Below are 21499 nucleotides of genomic sequence, written 5' to 3' on the forward strand. Positions count from 1 at the left end.
ATTTAGCTGTAAGGAATCTTAAAATAAATAATTTCAGGTATCATTTCATTGGGTCTCAGTCAAGGTTGCTCTTATGTTGGAAATAGTCTTTATTTCATGTCTATATCTATATGTACATATAAATATAATTATAGTTAATTTTATATGATTTACATCCATGTTCATAATCTCTTAATCATAATTCTGAAATTCAAAGAGTTCTGAGAAATATCATTTTCTCTGTTTGAAACAAATTCATTTGACAACAAGACTGACCTAAACTAAGGGCTTTGGATAAAGAATAAACACACACACACACACACACACACAGTTTCCTAATAAATCTGTGACAATTTTGTTTTGATTTAGCTGAGAAATGAGTTGATTTGGGTAAATAAAACATCAGTGTTTTAAGTCTGAGTGAATAATCCCAGGTATTATTTTGTTTCTTATATAAATTGCCCCAAAATAACCCAGTAAATGAGAATTCTATCCAGAAGTATCCCAAAGTAAATCTAGAATCTATTTTAGTTTGGTAATATAAGGATGACCAACTTCTTATATGAAGCCAGAAATTAATTCATAGTTGTGAAAGAATACTAGGAAACAGCCTTCCACTTGAAAATCATAAATTTAGATCTAAATTAGATTTTTCCTCCTCCTCCACCACCCAGTGTTGTAAGTATTGCAAATACTCCATGTTATAAATGAAACTCAATTTGGGGGGAATTGAGGCCACATTAACCTAATCTCTGGATTTGTCTCACTTAGATATGTTCTCTCAATCTTTATTTAGCAACTAAAGATAAAAACAATTAATTCAAATTAAAGGGTACTTTGCATAAATATACAAAACCATCAGTGACATTAAAGAGAGATCTGCAAAGGAATGCAGGGAAATAAGAGCACTGTTATCGGTTTCCTTCTCTACCCCTGTTGGTGAAAACACAGACACAGGCTCTCAGGAGATATAGTCCCCTTATTTCATGTGCTTCCCCAAAATCTATTTGCAGATAGCATTTACTTAGCATGTGTAATTTTAAAAATGAGTTTTCTTTAACTATATGAAATCAAATGCCTACCTGGGAGATTTAAGGGCCAGTCTTTAAGGATGGAGGCACAAGTAATGGAAAAGCTCTCTGGTAATTAGTAGCTGATGGGGAGTACATGCTGGCCTCAAAAGAATCTTATTCTTTCTCAAGTAATAGCTTAGTATAGCTCTAGCACAACTGATTAGAGCTGTAATGTTCAAGAAGAGGCTCTGGTAAGGGCACAGTATGGGCACATAACTTAATTGGGTTCAGGCAAGGCATAAAGTTGTGGCTTCCAGAGTCTTAGGAAGGGGTATCCTTGGGGTTCATCTTTTCCACTTTTGAAAGTGGGTCACAGGACAATGTCATCTCCAAGACAAAGATTGGGCTCTCCAGAATGAATAGCTCCCTCAGATATGGGGAATGTGAGGTGGCAGAACCAGGCAAATTGCTGTCATGCATGAGAGGCAGGGAGGGCCAGAGGGTTAGCCAGGCAGAAAGATAGGCCAGACCTAGGAATATGCATTAGCCTCCAGCCCACCCCTTAGCATGAGCGCAACTGATCTCCAAAGAGGAATTGAGCTGAAGAGATAGAGGGAGATTAGAACACTCCTCCAATGAGCCCCTTTTCTGAGGGAAAGCAGAACAGAAATCAGTCCAAAGAGACAATGAGTGAAAGGACAGAAAGGTAACCACATACCCCAGAGTGCCATGAGGCAGCTGAAGTTGATTTGTTACAGGGCACAGAGAGCAAACGATTGGTAAGGAGGAGTATTGATTCTCAATAAAGGCAGAGTAGCAAATGGTGTCACTTTCCCAATGCTTTGCTTGGTCAGCTTTACAAATTTAAAATCAATCATTAGAGACAGTTGGTCCCTTAGGATCATACCTCCTGGTAAGAGTTTCACAAAGAGTTTACAAAAATGGTGGTGAAATAAACAAAAAGTGCTTTCTTTCATTTCCTTATCTTACCCAACACACGGTAATCAAGGACCAACTTCTCACCTTGTTATTGAGCATTGGGCTCTTGGCAGTGAATGTGCTCAGCCCAGACTCTGTCCTTTGAGGGAGGTAGCAGGGATGGTACTAGGTGCTAGCTTCGTTCTCTAACTAGCTGTGATGCAGAAGCAAGTCACTCCTCCTTCTTGGGCCTCAGTTCCCTCCAATAAAAATGAGGGCTCACCCTGCCTATCCTTAATAATGGGACCATACTAGGATTAGGTAAGATAAGAGCCCTTGGATAGGCTTGTGGGGTTTTGAAAAAGATGGCAACAGAAAATGAAAAAAAGTATCTCAACTGAAATAAGTAAATGTAACAATTGAGCATCTAAGGATCTACTTCTATATCTACATCCAGAAAGCATGCAACCTTGGCTTAAAGATTTCCTGTGGAATGAAGGGATTAAAGTTTTCTCTGGGAGGGAAGCCACTGTTGTGAGGAAGCCAAGAAACTCGGGTATACACAGACCTGTTTCTTTTTTTTTTTCCTTTAGGAAGAATACCAGGGATTGAAACTAGGGGTATTCTAACACTGAGCCACATCCCCAGCCCTTTTTATTTTATTCTGAGAAAGGGTTTTGCTAAGTTGTAATGGTTGGCCTCAAACTTGTTGTCTTCCTGCCTCAACCTCCCATGTAGCTAGAATTTCAAGTGTGCACCACCATGCCCAGTTCCGACCTGATTCTAAACAAACTTTTGTCTTTGGACCAGCCACTGAGCCTTCGGAGCTTTACATTTCCTGTCTATAAATGGTACAGTACACTCTACTTTGCCTGTAGTTCAGAGATCATAGGCCTTTATATTGAAGTGGGCTCTTTCCATCTAGTTTCAGACTGAATGAAGTAATAAATGCTGTCATTTTTCTTTCAGCCCACCCTTGGCCACACCACAGCCCCCACCTGCAGTGCAAGCCAGTGGGGGATCTGGCAGCTCTAGCGAGTCAGAGAGCAGCTCTGAATCTGACTCAGACACTGAAAGCAGCACGACTGACAGTGAAGCCAATGAGGCACCTCGTGTGGCCACTCCAGAGGTGGGTGAAGTTGTTTGTCCCTCAGGCAACACCCCAATCCGAGCACACACAGTTTCAGTACAATAATTGCTTCAGGATAATAACTATTTCAGGAAAACATTGAGCTATTTTATGGCATTTTTTTTCTCTAAACATGCATTTGTGGAAGCCCTAACATATACACTCCTTGCTATGTGACTGACTGCTGTAGGACCCAGCTACTCTGACTCTCAAACTTCTTCATGTGTAAAACTAGAATAATGATGACTGGGATGGCAGCCTCTCTTTTGAGAGAACCAACAAAGTCAATCAAAATGCACGTCTAGCCCTGGGGATGTCAACCCTTGGCCTAGATTTCATTTATTAATGAACTGCCACTAGACAAGGTAGACTCAAAAAGTATGTCTTTCCTTAAAGGTAAAATAATAATTGAGTGGTGTGTTAGTTAGCTTTTAGTCATTGTGACCAAAACATTTTCATGATTTCAGAGATTCAGTCCATGCTTGGCCAGTTTCATCACTCTGGACCTGAGGTGAGGTAGAACATTGTGGCAGAAGGAAGGAAAGCTGCTCAGCCCATGGAAGTGAAGAATCTGAGAGAGAGAGGAGGGGGGGCAAGGGCCAAAGGGAAGATGATGCACCCTTGCAGGGCACACCCCTGATGACCCACCTCCTCAAGCCACACCCCACCTACATACAGTTACCACCCAGTTCATTCAAAGAAGAATGGACTGATAATAATCAAATCATCTACTTTCCTACATTAACACAGAAGCTTTTGTGGGACACCTCAAATCCAAACCACAACAAGAAGTCACAGGCTTTTAAAAAAATTTCAATTGGCATCAAACATGTTTGATAAAAATTCATGTAGACATTTAACACAGCTCCATAAAATACCAAAATAGTATTTATGAGATTAAAAAAATGATTTTTTCCCTTCCCATCCTGAGTTCATAGCTGCTGTGGTGCCCTGAGCCTACACCTGACGCAGCAGGAAAATCCCACTCCATACTCCATGGCTCTTTCATACACTTGTTTTCCAACAATCAAAAAGAAATAACAGAAGGAGACTCTAATAATCTCACTGCTATTAATAACAGCAAATACTGAACATGGGCCATGTGCCAGGTACTGTGCTAAGCTCTTGCCTTGCATTTTCTCACTTTCATCTTCCTAACAACCTTGTATGTTACTTGCTAGCTCTCCATTTTATGGATGACAGCATAAGTTTCTGAGTGGTTAAAAAATAATTTTCCGAAGATCTCATAGATATACAATACTAGAGCCAGGACTGAAACCCAGTGTGTTGCCAGAGCCAGGATTTATGGCCCTGGAGCTATGCTGCCAAAAATGGTAGCCAATAAAATTTTCTCAACTTTTATCTACCATTGTCCTGTACTGATTGAAATCATAGCTACTCGAGTGTTTTTAATTCTGTCACCCTCTATTGGCTGGTGCCATAAGCCTCACCTGATGGCTTTCAAAAGAAGATTTCTTATAATAAAAATGGTGGTTCTTTTCTGTTCAACTGGCGTGATTCAGAGGTGGAATAAAGAATCTGAATTGTATGCATCATTTCCATGGCCTAACAGTAGACACTAATGTCTGCATGCATATCCTCATAAATTGGTTATTGCCCATATACCTAGAAAAGTGCAGTGGTTTTTTGGAAGTCAAATCTTTTTATCCTTCAGTAAAAATACAAAAGGCTTGGTCTGTTTGTAGTGAATTACAGCATCATATGGGAGGCATTGGCACTTTGGTAGATGGAAAGCTTTTCCTTTTTTTTTGAGAGAGAGAGAGAGAGAGAGAGAGAGAGAGAGAGAGAGAGAATTTTTAATATTTATTTTTTTAGTACTTGGCGGACACAACATCTTTGTTGGTATGTGGTGCTGAGGATCGAACCCGGGCCGCACGCATGCAAGGCGCACGCATGCAAGGCTACCGCTTGAGCCACATCCCCAGCCCAAGCTTTTCCTTTTGAATTACACTTGAGGCACATTTAAATTTCCTTTCAGGATCAGAGACCATTGCCTCTACCTCCTAGTGAGAGATTGAGTGATGATTCCCAGCAAAGGATTTGGAAACAGATTTCTATCTGAGGCACCCCTACTTACCATTTGAAACTTTTTCTTTGCAAATATTTCTTGCCTCCCTGGCTAGAGTGGAGAATATTTTCAGAAGAGCAGAACTTAATTTAAATAAGTAGACTGCAACTGGTTTATATTGGTCTATCTAATTTGATTATTGTGGATAGTACAAGTGTGTGTACATGCACATATGAGTGTGTGTGTGTATGTGTGTGTGTGTGAATGGTACCTTAGCATACAAAGCTTTTATTAGCAAAGAGCCCCTGTACTAAGGGTTCTCTTAAATTCTCCCTAAATGTAAAATTCATTCTTGTTTCATTTTATCAATCTACAGCCTGAGCCACCCTCAACCAACAAGTGGCAGCTTGACAAATGGCTTAACAAAGTGACATCTCAGAACAAGTCATTTATTTGTGGCCAAAATGAAACACCCATGGAGACCATCTCTCTGCCTCCTCCAATCATCCAACCAATGGAAGTCCAGATCAAAGTAAAATCCAACCCCAGCCAGGTTCTGGCTGAACCCAAAGAAAGGCCTCTCCTGAGTCTCATTAGGGAGAAAGCCCGACCACGGCCCACCCCCAAAACTCCAGAAACAAAGGCTTTAAAGCATAAGTTGTCAACAACTGTGGAGACAGTTTCTCAAAGGACAATTGGAAAGAAACAGCCCAAAAAAGTCGAGAAAAACACCAGCATTGAGGAGTTTACCTGGCCTAAACCAAATATTACCAGCAGCACTCCCAAAGAAAAAGAAAGCTTGGAGCTTCCTGAGCCACCAAGAAGCCGCAACAAAGCCACGGCCCACAAACCAGTTCCTAGGAAAGAACCAAGGCCTCACATACCTTTGGCTGCTGAGAAAAAGAAGTACAGAGGCCCTGGAAAGATCGTGCCAAAGTCTCGGGAATTCATTGAAACAGATTCGTCCACATCTGACTCCAACACAGATCAGGAAGAGACCCTGCAGATCAAAGTCCTGCCTCCTTGCATTGTTCCTGGATCTAATACTACCAAGTCCAGGGAAACTGCTGGGGCCGGCCTGACCCTCAGCACCTTAATCAGCAACAGTACCAGCAGCAACAACTTATCTGTCAGTAATGAGGAGCCAGCTTTCTCCCCCATTCCTGTCATGCAAACAGAGCTTCTGTCCCCTCTGCGAGATCAGGAGAATCTGAAAAACCTCTGGGTGAAGATCGACCTTGACTTGCTTTCTAGAGTGCCTGGCCACAATACACTACCAGCAGTACCTGCCAAGTCAGACCACAAGGAAACTGCCTCAAAACCCAAGCGCCAGAGTGCTACTGCAGCTGCAGAAAAACCAGCCCCTAAGGGCAAACGTAAGCACAAGGTAAGCTGTCCAATGGGACTGTCAAGTGATCATGACCAGTGACTGTTGCCTAACATGATCTTGAGTCTCATTTTTTCTTTGGCGGGGGGGTATTGAGCATTGAACTCAGGGGCACTTAAGTGCTGAGCCACATCCCCATCCCTATTTATTTATTTATTTATTTTGAGATGGGGTCTCACTAAGTTGCATAGGGTCTTGCTGATTTACTAAGGCTGGCTTTCAATTCGCAATCCTCCTGCCTCAGCCTCAAGAGCCCCTGAGATTACAGGTATTCACCAGTGCACATGGCTTGAATCTTATTTTGGAGAAAGCAACAATACATTCTAGAGGAGATGCAATATTAGATATGTGACCAGGGATGAGGCACTAGGAATGACCAGGGTTTGGCAGCCAGTGGCAAGAGTGTCCAGCATGGCACATGAGAGGTTATGATGATCAGGAAAGAAGAATATATGGAGTTCCCTTCCCCAGGTAGCCAATTCCAGGAACTGCTCCTATCTCATGAACTAGCCACAATGTCCAATGCATCCTCTAAGTTTGTTCATTTCTCTGGACAAACAGTAACACAATCTAATTATCCTGGCAGTATCCTGGCTCCAACCAGACATATATTTTGCCCAGCCTGCTAGAATCACTGACCACTGTGGGAGGCTTGCTTTGTGAAAACCTTACCTATAGGTGGTTTGTGCTGAATTCTAGGACAACAAAATATCATCAAAAAGGGGAAATCCATTTGTTTGGAATATTTCCAGAGAGATGAGTTTGTGGCCAATAAGCTTGTCCTGATTTATCTCAGGATTTTTTTTTTTTTAGAATAACATTGTGTCAGTGATATTCCAACAACTTATTTCTAACAGCTGCCACAGTAGCTAGACAGAGATTCCTAGTCCTTTCCCCATATCTTCTGTCTTTCCAGGAGAGACTTTAGTATGCCAGAAATTATTCAGATTCCTCAATGAGTTGTAGGCTAACCAGAGCCAATATTTGTCTGTTGAATCGGATATTGCAAGAATGATTTAAGTCTCCATTCAACTTTAATTTAGGGGTTGAAAAGCAGAAGGTTTCTCTCTTAGTCATGCACTAATATATCCAATGAGAGTATTCCAAAATAAGGAACAAGAGATCTGGGCCTCTTGCCCTGTCATGGATGCTTCTCTCTTGGTCATGAGAATGATATAACCAGGCTTGAAAATGTACCGTCAGAACCAACACATGCAAATGTCCAGAGGCATGCCTGTGTGTGCCTCAATTTCCTTGCTCCTTGTTTGTTGTTGGTCTGAGGACCAGCTTCTATGTGTCAACAACAATGCCATTGGTGTTTGGATGGGATTTATGTCATGCTAGAGTTTCATAGGTACTCATTTGTGAAGACATTATTGATGAGAGAAATGTTTAAAAATGATAAAGCCTCTTTACTTTTGTTATGACATTCCCATCCCAGCCAATGTTTAATCAGAGGTTCATATCACCATTTACCTCTCTCACATGCCAACTTCTAAGTAGGACTAGGTTGACTAGGTTGATTGCTTTTCTGTCTGATCAAAGGTGCACATTTAACTCCCCTACTTAATCTAGAAGTTAAACTAGAAGCTAACTGTCTATTTTGTTCATTTTTAATGTGTGAAACATCCTTGTCTCAATGCACCAAGTATTTCAAGTTCTGTATATTCTTTTTTCCATCAAAGCCAGCAGAAGTTGCAGAGAAAATCCCTGAGAAGAAGCAACGCCTGGAGGAAGCCACCACTATCTGCTTGCTTCCCCCTTGCATCTCACCAGCCCCACCCCACAAGCCTCCCAACACTAGAGAGTAAGTTTACCCTGTGTATGATGTGTACGCATAATAGTTCTGACTTTTACAAAGCCCCAGTTGGACTTATTTGGGGATACCATCTAGAGGAATGTTAAGGCATAGAATATGAGTCACTCAGTTCAGTCCTGAGAGCTGTTCCTGATCACTGGTCTAACAAGAATACAATAAAGAATGGAAAGGTTTTGGGTGCCTAAGAGCTTTTTAGCAATGTTTCATTATTCTAACTCATATTTATCACCAAAATCATCTGATATGGGCTTTTTACAATAAGTGAAAGGTAAAAAAGTGAATTGGAAAAGGAAAGCATTGAGATGCCTATTGCTATAACCAGATCGCCTGCTTCTGGCCAAGGTTCAGTTTTGAGGGTGATTTAAACAATTTCCCTGGAGAAACAACCCCTTTGTCTTCACAGAATGACATAGCTGCTTTTTTATGTCATTACTGGATGTTAACACAAAGCTTGAAAACAGCATCCAGGGGAATGGCATGTTTGGAGAGGCCAGAGAGATGAACTGTCCAGGAGGGAACTCGCTCTTCCCCTGGGGCAGTTCTGTTTCAGGGAGAGAAATTTAGGGATGGATATGTTAATTCCAACAAGCTGGCACCTCCCCTTCTTTGTCTGTGCCTCCTTGTACCCTCCTTGCTCAGATAGCATCAGCCTTCCCCCCAAAAGTCCTGCCCTCTGTTTCTTCCAAGCATTGTGACTGAGTACTTTCTGTCTTATAAATATCACCTAACTAACAATCATGTCAGCCACTTGAACCATTCCATCTGGGTAATTATTGCCATAAATTCATTCAACATTAGAGATTACTTCCATCACAGCCCAGTTTTGGAGCCTATTAGCAGCCCAGAGCAGAGAGGCAATCTGGCTAACTGCTGCTAACAATTGATTTCACAGATTACTGTTTAACATCAGTGATATGGCATCAATCTGCCACAGATCAGATGTTAGAAATAAGTTATCAGCTCACATTGGTCTAGAGCCTTGTTGTTTTGAGATGAAAGGTAGGAAAAGCCCAATTACCATTAGATTTCCTTTATACAACCATGAGATTTAGACCCAGAGCCAACCCTCTCTCCGATGATGCATGGCTGTTTGTGAGGCATGTCTCTACTCTCTGGTGTAAGTAGCTCTGAAGCATCCATTTACATACTTGGAGTTCTCACAACTGGAAACCCTTACAGGGGAGCAAGCTGATACCCTTCCTCTCATGGTGGGCCAGGCATATGAGGAAGTCTAGACTTTGATGGTCAAACACACATTCCAGAGCTTTCCTTCTTTCCAAGAGGAAGGACTAAAATGGCATAGCTGCAGTGGCCTTACTTTCTCAGTCCCAGGCAAAAGGAAGAGGCAGAGCTACCACCCTTACTCCCTACTGCTAGTCTCCTTACTAGTAAGCAGAGTGATATTTTACTTCCTCCATCTGGTGGAAGAAAGATGACAAAGTACTAAGTAAATATCTAGTGATTTGAGTTTGTTCTCATGAATTGGTGGTTTTAATCCAGTTTTTAGTTTCTCTGCTTTTCTAGAAGGCAGGAAAGCAGTGTTTCCTTGGGAGCATTCATTATTCAGGGAGGGTCTAAATCAGGCCCTTATGCTCAGCAAACAAATTTACATGTTGTAACTGACATGTGAAGAATGAAGTAAAGAGAGGTCTCTTAGAGATCTTCTTTTGGTAATCCTCTCCTCAAGCCTTGTCTGATCCTTTGTGCCTCTGATCCTTCACACTAAGTCCTGACAAATGTCTCTGTGACAACACTTTTGTAAATGAATATTCTAACTTTAGCAAAGATGCTACATCAGACTATGATAGCTGGTGTTCCCCATCATCCAACAGAAGGGTCTTGCTGAGACCCTGCCCTTCTCAAGGACTTAACCTATCAGGAGGACCTTTGAGTGATCTCTTAATAGTGGTAATGTACTTCCCTTGTCTTCTGTCCTCCTCTAGCCCATTTAAAGAACTACCTTAAAATGCAAAACTGTTTTTAAAAGGTGAGTGAGTCACCAGTGATGGAGATTCAACCAAGAGATTTTATTGGGGGGCTGCCCAAAGGGGAAGAAATGGACAGGCAGAGAGAAAGAGAAAGAGAGCAGAGGAAGAGAGCAGAGAGAAAGGGTAGAGAGAAGAGAGAAAGAAGAGGAAGAGGGTAGAGAGGAAGAGAAAAAGAGGGCTGAGAACAGAGAGAAGACAGAAGAGAGCATGTGCTTACAAGCTTTAGCTTAAGAAGGGTTGCATAGGGGGGTGTGGCTGGTGCTAATTGACAGGGTGACTCAGGAACAGTGAGTGGACACTGTGTCCTGTGGGGATTGGTTCCAGAAAACCTTTGAATTTGGTGCTCTTGGCTTGGCACCCTTTGGAGGGGAGGGGGATGGGTAAGGGATTCTGTGATGTTCTCCTGAGATGGAAACTTTACTTCAGCAGAGAGTCTCCCACACACCCAACATTCCTCCCTTTTTATTTTTGTGTTGGGAGCAGGGTGATGAGATGATGAAATCCTCTGGCTATTTCCTGCTGGAAGGGGATGACAAGTGTGAAGGAAGGGAGGGATGGTCAGGGTATTGGGACAAGAGAAGCATAGCTGTGAAGGCCAGGGCGCTGAAGATGTGAATTTCCTTGGGGTCAAAATTGATGAAAGTTCCTGGAAGCCATAGGTCATGGATAGTCTTGATCCAATCTTTGTCCCTGCAAATGGGGGAGTCAGCCAGCTGTCCTGTTGGAGGGCCTCCAGGAACTCCACAAACCAGGTGTGCCCCATGTGAGCCTAAGAACACCAAAGGTACCCCGAGGCAAGGAGAACAGGGAGGAGGAGACACCACATTAGCTTCTGGCTGGAGGTCCAGTGAGAGGGACTGGCTGAGAAAAGACCAGCGGTCAGGAGGAGGCACATGAGAGCAAGTGGGCCTAGAAACCCTGGGTGACAGGCTAGTGATGTTCCCAGTCGTGTTTCCATCGTGTAGCTCCACATCCACCATGGTGAAGTTCCATCAGCTGTTGGTGAGGCCTTTACTAAGGGACAGGTGTCCTCCGAGGGAGCAAGTAGCTGGAAATCCCTGAAGAGAAGCTTGTTAAAGGTCTGGTTAGATGGGTGGCAAAGAGAAGGGGGGAACAAGAGAGAGGCCTGTTGTTGTGAGGGTTTCTTGGGTTGAGGAAGGTCCTCCTCAGGAATGGGGAAGGAACCCTCAGGCTTGAGATGTGGAGCTTTAAAGGATTCTCAGGTGTGGTGGAGCAGATGTATTTGTGGGAGGAGGATGGTGGGTGGTCATTCTGGGCTCCCTCCATTAGAGGTTAGAGGTGGTGCCCATTTCTGAAACTTGAGAGAGGACTGTCCAGGTAAGCTGCTGGGAATGATGTGTCTTAGGGGTGGTCCAGGTGAAGGCAAAGATGTCCTGGGAATCCTGAGCAAGGGGAATGGTGAAGAAGGCATCCTTCAGGTCGATGACTGAGAAGTAGGAGTAAGAGTAAGGAATGGAAGAGAAGATGGAGTAGGGGTTTGGCACCAGAGGGTAAATGGGTCTAACTGCCTCGTTAATAATTCGTAGATCTTGTACAAGGTAGTACTATCCATTAGGTTTCTTTACAGCCAAAATTGGAGTGCTGTAGGGGAGTGGGTAGGTCTTATTAGGCCCTTGCGCCATTGGTCTTAATAATGGGCTGTAGGCCCTGAAAACTGCTAGTTGGAAGAGGGTATTGAGGTTGACAAGGGAAATACTGAGGTCCTTAAGATGAATTCTGACAGGGACACAGTGAGCCAGAGAGGGGGTGGAAGTGTCCCAAACTTGAGCGTTTACCTCTGGAGGGTGAGAAGGAAGGGAGCCTACGGACATGTGGGCTGCTTCTGCAAGGGCCAGGATAAAAGAAAGTCTGGGGTGGAGTGTGATGGAGGCATGGAATTGGCTGAGATGTCCCTTCCCAATAGGAAAAGGGGGCATTGGGGCAATACCAAAAACTGGTGGGAGAAAGGATGGTGGTGAAACCTGCAAGAAAGCATGGGGGTTTTAAGGGGAAGGATTGTTTGTCCCCCTATCCCGACAATGGGGGAACAGGATGGAACAGTGGGTCCCCAAAACTCCCTCAAGACTGAATAAGTGGCCCCTGTGTCTAAAAAGAAGTTAATCAGGTGTCCATCCACCATAATAGTGACCCTGGGCTCCTGAAAGGTGATGGTGGTCATCAGGGAGGGAGTCCTAAGGCCCCTTCAGTCGTCCGTTGCCAGCCCCAAAAGATCCAGGTCTGGGCTTGAGGCGGATCTGGCTCCCCTTCAGGGCCAGAGCATTCCATGACCCAGTGACCCCTTAATTGGCATTTAGGGCATGGACGTGTAGGTGGCCTGGAATTTGGGCACTCTCGTGCCCAGTGTCCCTCTGTCCCACACTTTAAACAGGGCCCAGGGGCCATCTTGGGTGGTGGGTGTTTGGCCGGAAACAAAGGGGCCTGTGGGGTAGGTCCCCATAGAGCCTGTGCCAGCATCTGGCTTTTTTGTTTTCTGGCCTTCTCATCCTGGTGGTGGTACACCTTAAAGGCTGTGGCCAGGACTTCAGTCTGAGAGGTCAGGGGTCCCGTTCCAGTTTTTAAGTTTTGCCCGAATGTGGGGATAGATCTGGGAGAAGAAGTCAGTCATTAGGAGCTGTCTGCCATCAGGGTCTCATGGTCTAAATTAGTTATTGCAGGTTATCTTAGTTTATCTAGTGTTATGCTCGAATTCGGGACCCCCAAAGACCACCAGAGACCAAGATCGATGTAAGCAGCAAAGAGGTGTTTATTGAGAGCTAGTTCCGTCCTCCGCGGCACACAGCAACTGGTGACGCTGAGAGGCTCAGAGCCCAGGGTTTGCAGCAGTTTTATACATTCTTTGGAGAAGGCAGAGACGCCCACAAACATCATAGCATCTCTTAGCAAATCATCACACACTGCGGGAAAAATCATAAAACAACTCTAAAACATGATTAGCACATTCACTGGCGGGAACAAGTTGGGTAGGGGTGATTGGTTACTACAAGAGGGGGATTCCTTTGAACTGATTGGCTTAAGCCAAGAGGGGTGTTCATGCTGAACTACACAGTTTCCCAACACATTATCGACCACCATAAACTACTGGGAGGGTCATCTGGCATCCCAGGTATTTCCCTGTCTCATGCTGATTGGTGGCTGCTAGGGGGTTGCTATGGGTCCCCACCTAGCCTGACTGAGTCAGGAACACCTGGGGCAGCAGATCTCTCCTGTTATTTGTAGATAAACAACTTAGCAGGGTGGGAATATGCCTAGGAGTGCTCTGTGGATTTTTCCAAGGACAAAGGTCATGTCCCTTCCTTGGACAGGCTTTGCTCTGAGATAGAGGCTGGTTTTTCACTAGGAAGGTGGAAGGGTTCTTGGTTTTTGCCCTGAATGTTTTCTTGGAGTTTTTCAAAATTTACAGCCTTCTGAGCTGCCCATCTGAGTCAGTACTAGGCAGGTGGAAAATTGGTCCCTCAGGGCTAATCCTGAGGTGGTATTGTAGTCCCAGTTAGGGTCCTGGTCAGGAACTGCCTTGGTGCCTAGAGGATGGGCCAGGTGGTTGGATGAACCTCATCAGCATAATTATGGGCTTGTTCCCAGACACCCCCCACCCCCCCCACACACACCTGTGTCTGGGAGAAGGGTATTGGCCAGGATCATGTAAATGTCATGAAAAGTGAGACTCTAGGCTTGGAGCAAGCACTGAAACTCCTTTATGTATGAGGCAGAGTGGTGGTGGTGTAGGAACCCAAGTGGTTTCCAATCTGTGAAAGGTCTGTTATGGAGAAGGGCACATGGACCCTAAAAGTCCCTTCTGCCCCAGTAACCTCTCTCAAAGGAGCCATAATTGAAGTAGGGTGTGGCTGGACAGACTGTGCATGGAATGGAGGACTGCAGGGGGAAGTGGGGTCAAGGCCGGAAGAAAGAGGAACTGGAGGGGCTGGGGCTGGCGCAGACACGGGAAGAGGAGAGTGGGAGGAGGGGTTTGTGGGACAATATGGCGGAGGCTCCTTGGCTGGATGAAAATCCGTGGATGAGGAGGCAGAAAGAGAGGAGGGTTTATAAATCAAGAGGACACACTTTGGATTGCAAGAGGTACAGAGAGACAGATTTGAGCTAAGGAGGAAGAAAGCCTGAATATATAAAATCTCTTCCCATTTTTTCAATTGCTTACAATATTTGAAGAGATCCCGCAAAATGGCAGGGTCTAAGGACCTATAGAGGGCCAACAGTTTTGGTTACCTAAGGGATAATTGGGCCAATCCTGAGTAGAGAATTTTATCAGTTTCTTGGGATTGAACTCCAGGGTTAGGCTGACGGTGTCCAAATTGTCGAGGAGGCATTTGAGAGGGGAGTGGGCCGGCAGGGAGGAGGCTCCGCTCCCTCATGGGGCTCTGAGGAAGGGTGTGATATGTTGACTGGAGGGGCGTCCCAGCCAACTATCAGAAGGAGACCTCAGGCCGAGGATACAGTCGTCACCAAAAATCCTGTAAATGTCATGAAAGATGAGACTCTAGGCTTGGAACAAGCACTGAAACTCCTTTATGTATGAGGCAGAGTTGGTGGTGTAGGGGCCCTCCCGGAGGGCCTTGGGAGCTATGGGTCACCTAGCACCAGGGTTTCCAACGGAGAGGGGGAAAGAGGAGACCCATGCTCGAGGAGGTTTGCCAGTTCTCAAGCTGGCCGAGGCCTGTTGGAAGGGGAAGACTCCAAGAGGACCACCTTGACGGTGAAGGTCTGGGTAGGGTGTATTCCTCCCTGAGAGACACCACCAGCCAGTTCCCTGTTATTGTGCCTAGGCGGGTTTAGGAGTCTGGAGGGGGCACTCACCAATTCATTGCCCATGGCGGATGTGAAGGAGGCGATGGAGAAGATGAGTACAGGTTGGTCTCCGCTCAGGTGGTGATCTCCAGCGGGATGGGAGTCCTGCTTAAAAGCAGGGGAGTCCCATCCGAGTCAGGGCACCAATAAAAGGCGAGTGACTCACTCAAGATGTAGATTCAACCAAGAGATTTTATTGGGGGGGGGGGGCTGCCCAAAGGGGAAGAAAGGGAGAAGCAGGGGCAGGGATTGTGGCTCAGCGGTAGAGTGCTCACCTAGCACAGGTGGGCGGGACCCAATTTCGATCCTCAGCACCACATAAAAATAAAGGCATTGTGTTGTGTCCATCTATACCTAAAAAAATATATATTTTAAAAAGGGAGAGAGAGAGAGCAGAGAGAAAGAGAAAGTAAAGAGAGGAGACAAAGAAGAGGAAGAGGGCAGAGGACAGAGAGAAGAGAGCATGTGCTTACAAGCTCTGGCTTAAGAAGGGTAGCATGGGGGATGTGGCAGGTGCTGATTGGCAGGGTGACTCAGGAACAGTGAGTGGACACTGTGTCCTGTGGGGATTGGTTGAGAAAACCTTTGAATTTGGTGCTCTTGGCTTGACACCCTTTGGAGAGGAGTCCCCTCCGAGAAGGGGGACTCTCCCACACACCCAACAGTTTTTGTACTTGAAAATGCTCCCTGGGTATATTTTGTCAAGGAAGTCACTAAAGGCCTTGTGGATCCAAGTCATGGCCAGACAGAAGGGGACTTGATCACTGAGATCTGCTGCATAGAATGCACCAAGTGCCCATTGATCAGTTCAGTGGCTGGTGGGAAGGTTTTTATTGTAGTAGCCAATGGTAAAGTAGTTGCTCCTCAAAATCAGCTATGTAAAAATGTGAATATGTAACAGATGTGATTCTGCAATCTGTATTTGGGGTGAAAATGGGAGTTCAAAACACAATTTGAGTCAAATGTATGAAAGATGATATATCATGAACTATGTAATGCTTTAAATAATCAATAAAAAAAAAATCAGCTCCCCAGTACCTTCTCAGCAACTTAAAGTAGTGGGCGAATGTTTACAACCAATGAACCTTTTGCCTCCTATAGATGCCAAAACAATGCTTTATGTGTGTATATCTAATTTCTCAAAGATCAGGTGCCTCTGTGATTATTACACTTCATGTGGCCTGATATTATTGAAATTTCATCATGGGCAAGAATTTTAATCCATATATTTACCATTATTTTTCATAGACATCACAACACTCTTAAAATGGTTCTACATTGCAAAGTAATTGTAAAAATTCATTGGCAAATATTTTCATATTAATTTTAATCAATTAAGATAATGGCAGAAACACTCAAGATTTTATTGATTTATTTTTAATTTGTACATTATAGTTATACATAAAACAGAGTTCATTGTGATTTGTTCATAGCAAGTTTTTTTAATTCACTGCATGACAATAAAATGTCATAAGGTCAAATTCATGAAACAAAAGAGAAGATGATACATATAATTACAATTGGCAAATTTGTGCAACACAGTGGAAGTGGGACAAGGAGATTACACTGACTTCTACTTCAGGAAATCAGACCACTTGAATGCTTGTTCATCTTTGATTTGTTGCTTTGAGATATGGCAAATCTATATTTCTAGACAGTGACTGAAATTGACCAAGAGGAAAACATAAATTCTTCTTGGCTTAATTTGCTATTGAAAATTGTAGTCAATAATCATGAAAAGTAAATGGCTGCACAGTGCAATATTAGTTGTCTAAGAAAAGATTAAAATTCAAGTAATCTCCATTGATTAGTCTACGACAGTAACTAAAATGAAAATCCATGACCCAATTACCATGTTAAGCAGTTAGCATAAGATTTTAGTTGTTCTGTTTTATTTGAAGTCTCAGTCTATTTGATGGTTCCCATTTAATGGGCAGATAAATCAGTTTGGAAGCATGGAAGTACTTTTAAGATAGCAGATGTATTGTGTCAACATGACTGAAGAATATTTTTTAAATGGAGTTTTGGAAAGTACAGGACGTGAGTACTTTGATATGTCAATTTAAGGTCAGTTGTTCATTATGCCTTCATGTTAGGGTAGAACAATTTGTACATAAAATTTATAATATCTTACAACAGTATTTAATGTGTAATTTATTTCTAAGTAATATATAAGCATAATATTTCTTTAAAAATCTTTCAACTTATTGTTTATTATGCCATTTATCACAGGATTGTTCAGTTAAGCCCTAGGGTAAAATAAGCAGGAGCCATCCTGAAACATGATGGTATTAAAGTCCGTGTTATATTTTCTTTAAAAATGTAATTAATTGGGGCTGGGGATGTGGCTCAATCGGTAGCGCGCTCACCTGGCATGCGTGCAGCCCGGGTTCGATCCTCAGCACCACATACAAACAAAGATGTTGTGTTCGCTGAAAAACTAAAAGATAAATATTAAAATTCTCTCTCTCTCTCTCTCTCTCTCCTCTCTCTCTCTTAAAAAAAAGAAAAAAAAATGTAATTAATAGTTGCAAATATCATACTATAGCACACCCCATCAGACATATACATTTGTTATGGAGCTCTGCTTCAAAGACATTTGTTCATTCCTGCATATATGTATGTGTATATCTTTATAATATATAGAGATATCCAAATTATATCTATGTCTGCATACATTTTTGCATATACTCCTCACATAGGGAAAGAGTGATCATTTAAAATATAATTTTAGCTGAAAGTACCAGCATCATGGGGGACATCAGAATAAAGTAAGATAAGACTTTATGGTATCTTACACATTTTGTTTACACAGAAATAATTCATCCAGGAGAGCAAATAGAAGAAAAGAAGAAAAACTCTTTCCTCCTCCACTTTCCCCACTGCCAGAGGACCCTCCACGTCGCAGAAATGTCAGTGGCAATAATGGTCCCTTCAGTCAAGACAAAAACATCTCCATGAGTGGACAAATCACCTCTACCAAACCTAAGAGAAGCGAAGGCAAATTCTGTGCTACTTTCAAAGGGATATCTGTAAATGTAAGTGTCTTGGAAGAAATATTATGCTTGTCAGGTAGAAACCAATTAGCCCAGCTCATCTAACTAAAAGGACCAGAGGGAATGGTACAGCAGAGGGGAGGAAGACATACAGAGAAAATACAGAAGTGTGTTTTTGAAGGTGTACATGTGTACTCAAAAACAGAAACTTTCCATTATTTAAAAATCACAGTTATTTCAATTCAGGATGAATTTTTCCTTCCAGGTTAATTATCCGTCTTGTTTCCTCAAACATAATGCATATGCAGAAACTCAGAGCCTTGATGTCCTTTAGTCCAGTCTCTTCATATTGTGGGGTTGGGGAAGACAATCTATAATATTGGCCATATCATCTCACACATGGTAGGCACTAATCACTTAGTGAAAGAAAAAAAAAACACAAGTAAATGGAATATGATGCCCAAGGTTACTGAACCAGGGCTGGAATTCTCAGTGGCATCTTTCTGCCACTCAGCATTACAAATATGAACTGCTTTAAAAAATTGTCACTAAATGTGGTAGAATTTAATAGGTGAATCTTGCTAAAATCACACAATAATAGTTCTAAACTCAGTTAAAGGACTATGGAGTCCTTTGGATTTTCTGTGCTGCTGTTCAATTAGTATAGGTAATCGAAAATTTGTTTCATTTTCACACCCACACACAATGTCTTTTCATTTGTCTCGGGTATAGCTACATGAGCTGTGGAGCTGTGGAGATCACTAGCAACAGTGCTGTTAGTGAATATTAATAAGCAACATATTCACCTACATTTATATATATGTAGATGTCACATCCCTATGTGTCTAGTCTCTGGGCATAATATATATAGCAAATCAGTGAAAATCAAACGAATATCTTGTAACAACATTTTGTTCCCTGAGCCAAAAATCTCTATTTAACATTTCATGAGTGTCCATGAGGTCTCTGAGCTTCAAGGACCCCAATTTATAGTCCTCCATCTTCCAAGGTGACTGAGATGACATATATGTCTAGATAAACTTCATTATCTATATAAAAAAATTGCAGTAGTATAAAGTTGCCATTTTCCATATTTGCATACACATTTAGCAATGCTGACTCTGTAATGTTGGGAATTAAACCATCTATTTTAAACAGTAATTACACTACTCATCCTATGTTTTCATAGTAAGTGTGATTAATATTATAGACTCCAACTGATGCTTTCTTCTGCAAGCTTTTGGAGGGCATGCAACATATCCAGGGAATTTTCTTTGTATAGTGTCTAGTATATTGCCACAAATAATTAGGTGGTGTAAATAATTGTGCCTACTATATTGCTACAAATAATTAAAAGTTATAAATAATGCAGAGGTTAATATGACAATGATAATGCTTACAAGATTGTATAGTCATTTTCACAAGAGCTAAAAACTACCAGGGAAACATGATAAATATGATTATATTTGTACCTAGAAATATATCATCTTTCTTAAAGATAATGAAATATCTCTGAGTTCATAAAATGAATTAACTTGAATAGAGGATCTGTAAGGCTCCTTCCAGCTCCATGAGTGTTTTCAATTTTGTGCTCTCAGTTTTTTCTATCCCATTTAGGCATGAAGTCCTGTTTATTAACTCAGTGCGTGGGTGAGTGTGGACAGATGACATGTTTACATAATTTGCATGCTTATGAGTATATCTAGCCATTTCTAGTCAAATGTTCCAGAACTGAAATCAATTCCATGTGTGTGGAGGATGTGGTGTTAGTGGTTCTTGTCACTTATCTTAGCCATAGAGACATGTGGCACTGTCTTGGGCTAATTCTACGCTCTAGTCTGGGCCAGTCTGGCTCTGGCAGTGGAGACATGGAACTGGCTTAGGAGTTTCTTGATGGTTCCTCTACATGTTTGGGTTGAATAAATTCTATGATGAACTTTAAAATATTTTCTCCATTTCAACATAAAAATTTGTAAGTTGTTAACCTTGCTGCACATTTATCTCATTGTGCTTTAGTAGTAAGAATTGTTTGATAATGAGAAAATTAAGGATCAAGTAGAAAAAATCAACTTGCACTATAGAAAAAAAATAATATTTGACTTTTCTCTTTCAAGTAAATGCTTTGACTGAGGCAGGCATGCACACATGTTCATGAATGCATTCAGCAGTTGCTAAGAGCACTGGGCCCTGGTGTAGAGGGACATTGTCATGAATCAGAGATGGCTCCCAATCTGAGGTGACCAAAAAGACTTATACTCAAGGACTAGAGTATAAAGTGACTAGTTAATTGGAATCTTAGAAAAGGGATAGACAGACCTGTGAATGATAGAAGAGGATAAAGCACTACTGGTTGTAGGCAAACAACAGTTTTCCTCATGGAGGAGACATTTGTTGAGCTGACCATTAATAGATGAGTAGGTTTAGAAATAAAGGAATGTGAATAAGCAAAACGGGATCTATCCCCACAAGGGAAGCCACATAATCTAGCCTTAAAAAGAAGGAGATCCTGTCACATGCTACAACATGGGTGAACCTTGTAGACATTATGCTTATTGAAATAAGCCAGGTATCAAAGGACAAATACTATAGGATTCTGTTTATCAGAGCACAATTATAATAACCAAGTTGTAGAACCAGCCTGGATGTCTATCAACAGATGAATTGTTAAAGTAAATGTGGTATAGATACACAATGCAGTTTCATTCAAGCATAAAGATGAACAAAATTATGGCATTTGCAAGAAAATGGATGGAATGCAGATCATGATGTTAAATGAAATAAGTCTGACTCAGAAAGACAAGTATGGTATGTTTTCTTTTATATGTGAAAACTAGAGGGGAAAAAGGATAGCATGAAATAAAAGGAGATCCTTAGGGTAGAGTGAGGGGATCAAGGGGAGGGAGGATGGTAGGGTAGGAGAAGTATTCAGGAGTAAAATGGATTAATTTCTATTTTTATGTATGCATGAATATGCCACAATGAAACCCACCATTCTGGAAAATTAAGATGTACCAATAAAAATATACTATAGGATTCCACTTCAGTGAGGTCCTTAGAGTAGTCTTATTCTCAGAGACTTAAAGTATAATGTTGGTTGCCAAGGGCTCAGTGAGGAAGAAATGGGGAAATGATGTTTAATGTGTTCAGAGTTTCAATTCTGCAAGTAGAGAAAAAAGAGTTCTGAAGATTGGTTGTACAGCAATATAGATAGACTTAACACTACTGAATTTTACACTTAAAAATGGCTCAGACAGTCTGGGCTTAGTCATGCATACCTGTAATCCCAGCAGCTCTGGAGGCTGAGGCTGGAGGATAGGGAGTTCAAAGCCAGCCTCAGTGAAAGCAAGGTGCTAAGCAACTCAGTGAGACCCTGTCTCTAAATAAAATACAAAATAGGGCTGGGGATGTGGCTCAGTGGTC

At 42.3% G+C, this 21499-nt stretch overlaps 1 protein-coding gene across 6 annotated transcripts in view; it reads left to right on the forward strand.

Annotated features, from left to right (window-relative positions):
- AFF2 (ALF transcription elongation factor 2) overlaps positions 1–21499 on the forward strand; it is a gene marked incomplete at both ends in the record, with an annotated part of 507666 nt that overhangs the window by 462609 nt on the left and 23558 nt on the right. For 5 of the 6 annotated variants that reach the window (XM_081277974.1, XM_081277976.1, XM_081277978.1 and 2 more), the window contains 4 exons: positions 2880–3039; positions 5445–6455; positions 8141–8262; positions 17899–18121. In XM_081277974.1, the coding sequence (XP_081134100.1) occupies positions 2880–3039; positions 5445–6455; positions 8141–8262; positions 17899–18121 (1516 nt within the window). The remainder of the gene's footprint in view (positions 1–2879; positions 3040–5444; positions 6456–8140; positions 8263–17898; positions 18122–21499) is intronic. The other variant, XM_081277979.1, reaches the window with a different exon arrangement.

The sequence above is a fragment of the Spermophilus citellus genome (genome assembly GCF_964194105.1).
Source record: "Spermophilus citellus genome assembly, chromosome: X".
In the NCBI taxonomy this organism is placed as follows: domain Eukaryota; kingdom Metazoa; phylum Chordata; class Mammalia; order Rodentia; family Sciuridae; genus Spermophilus; species Spermophilus citellus.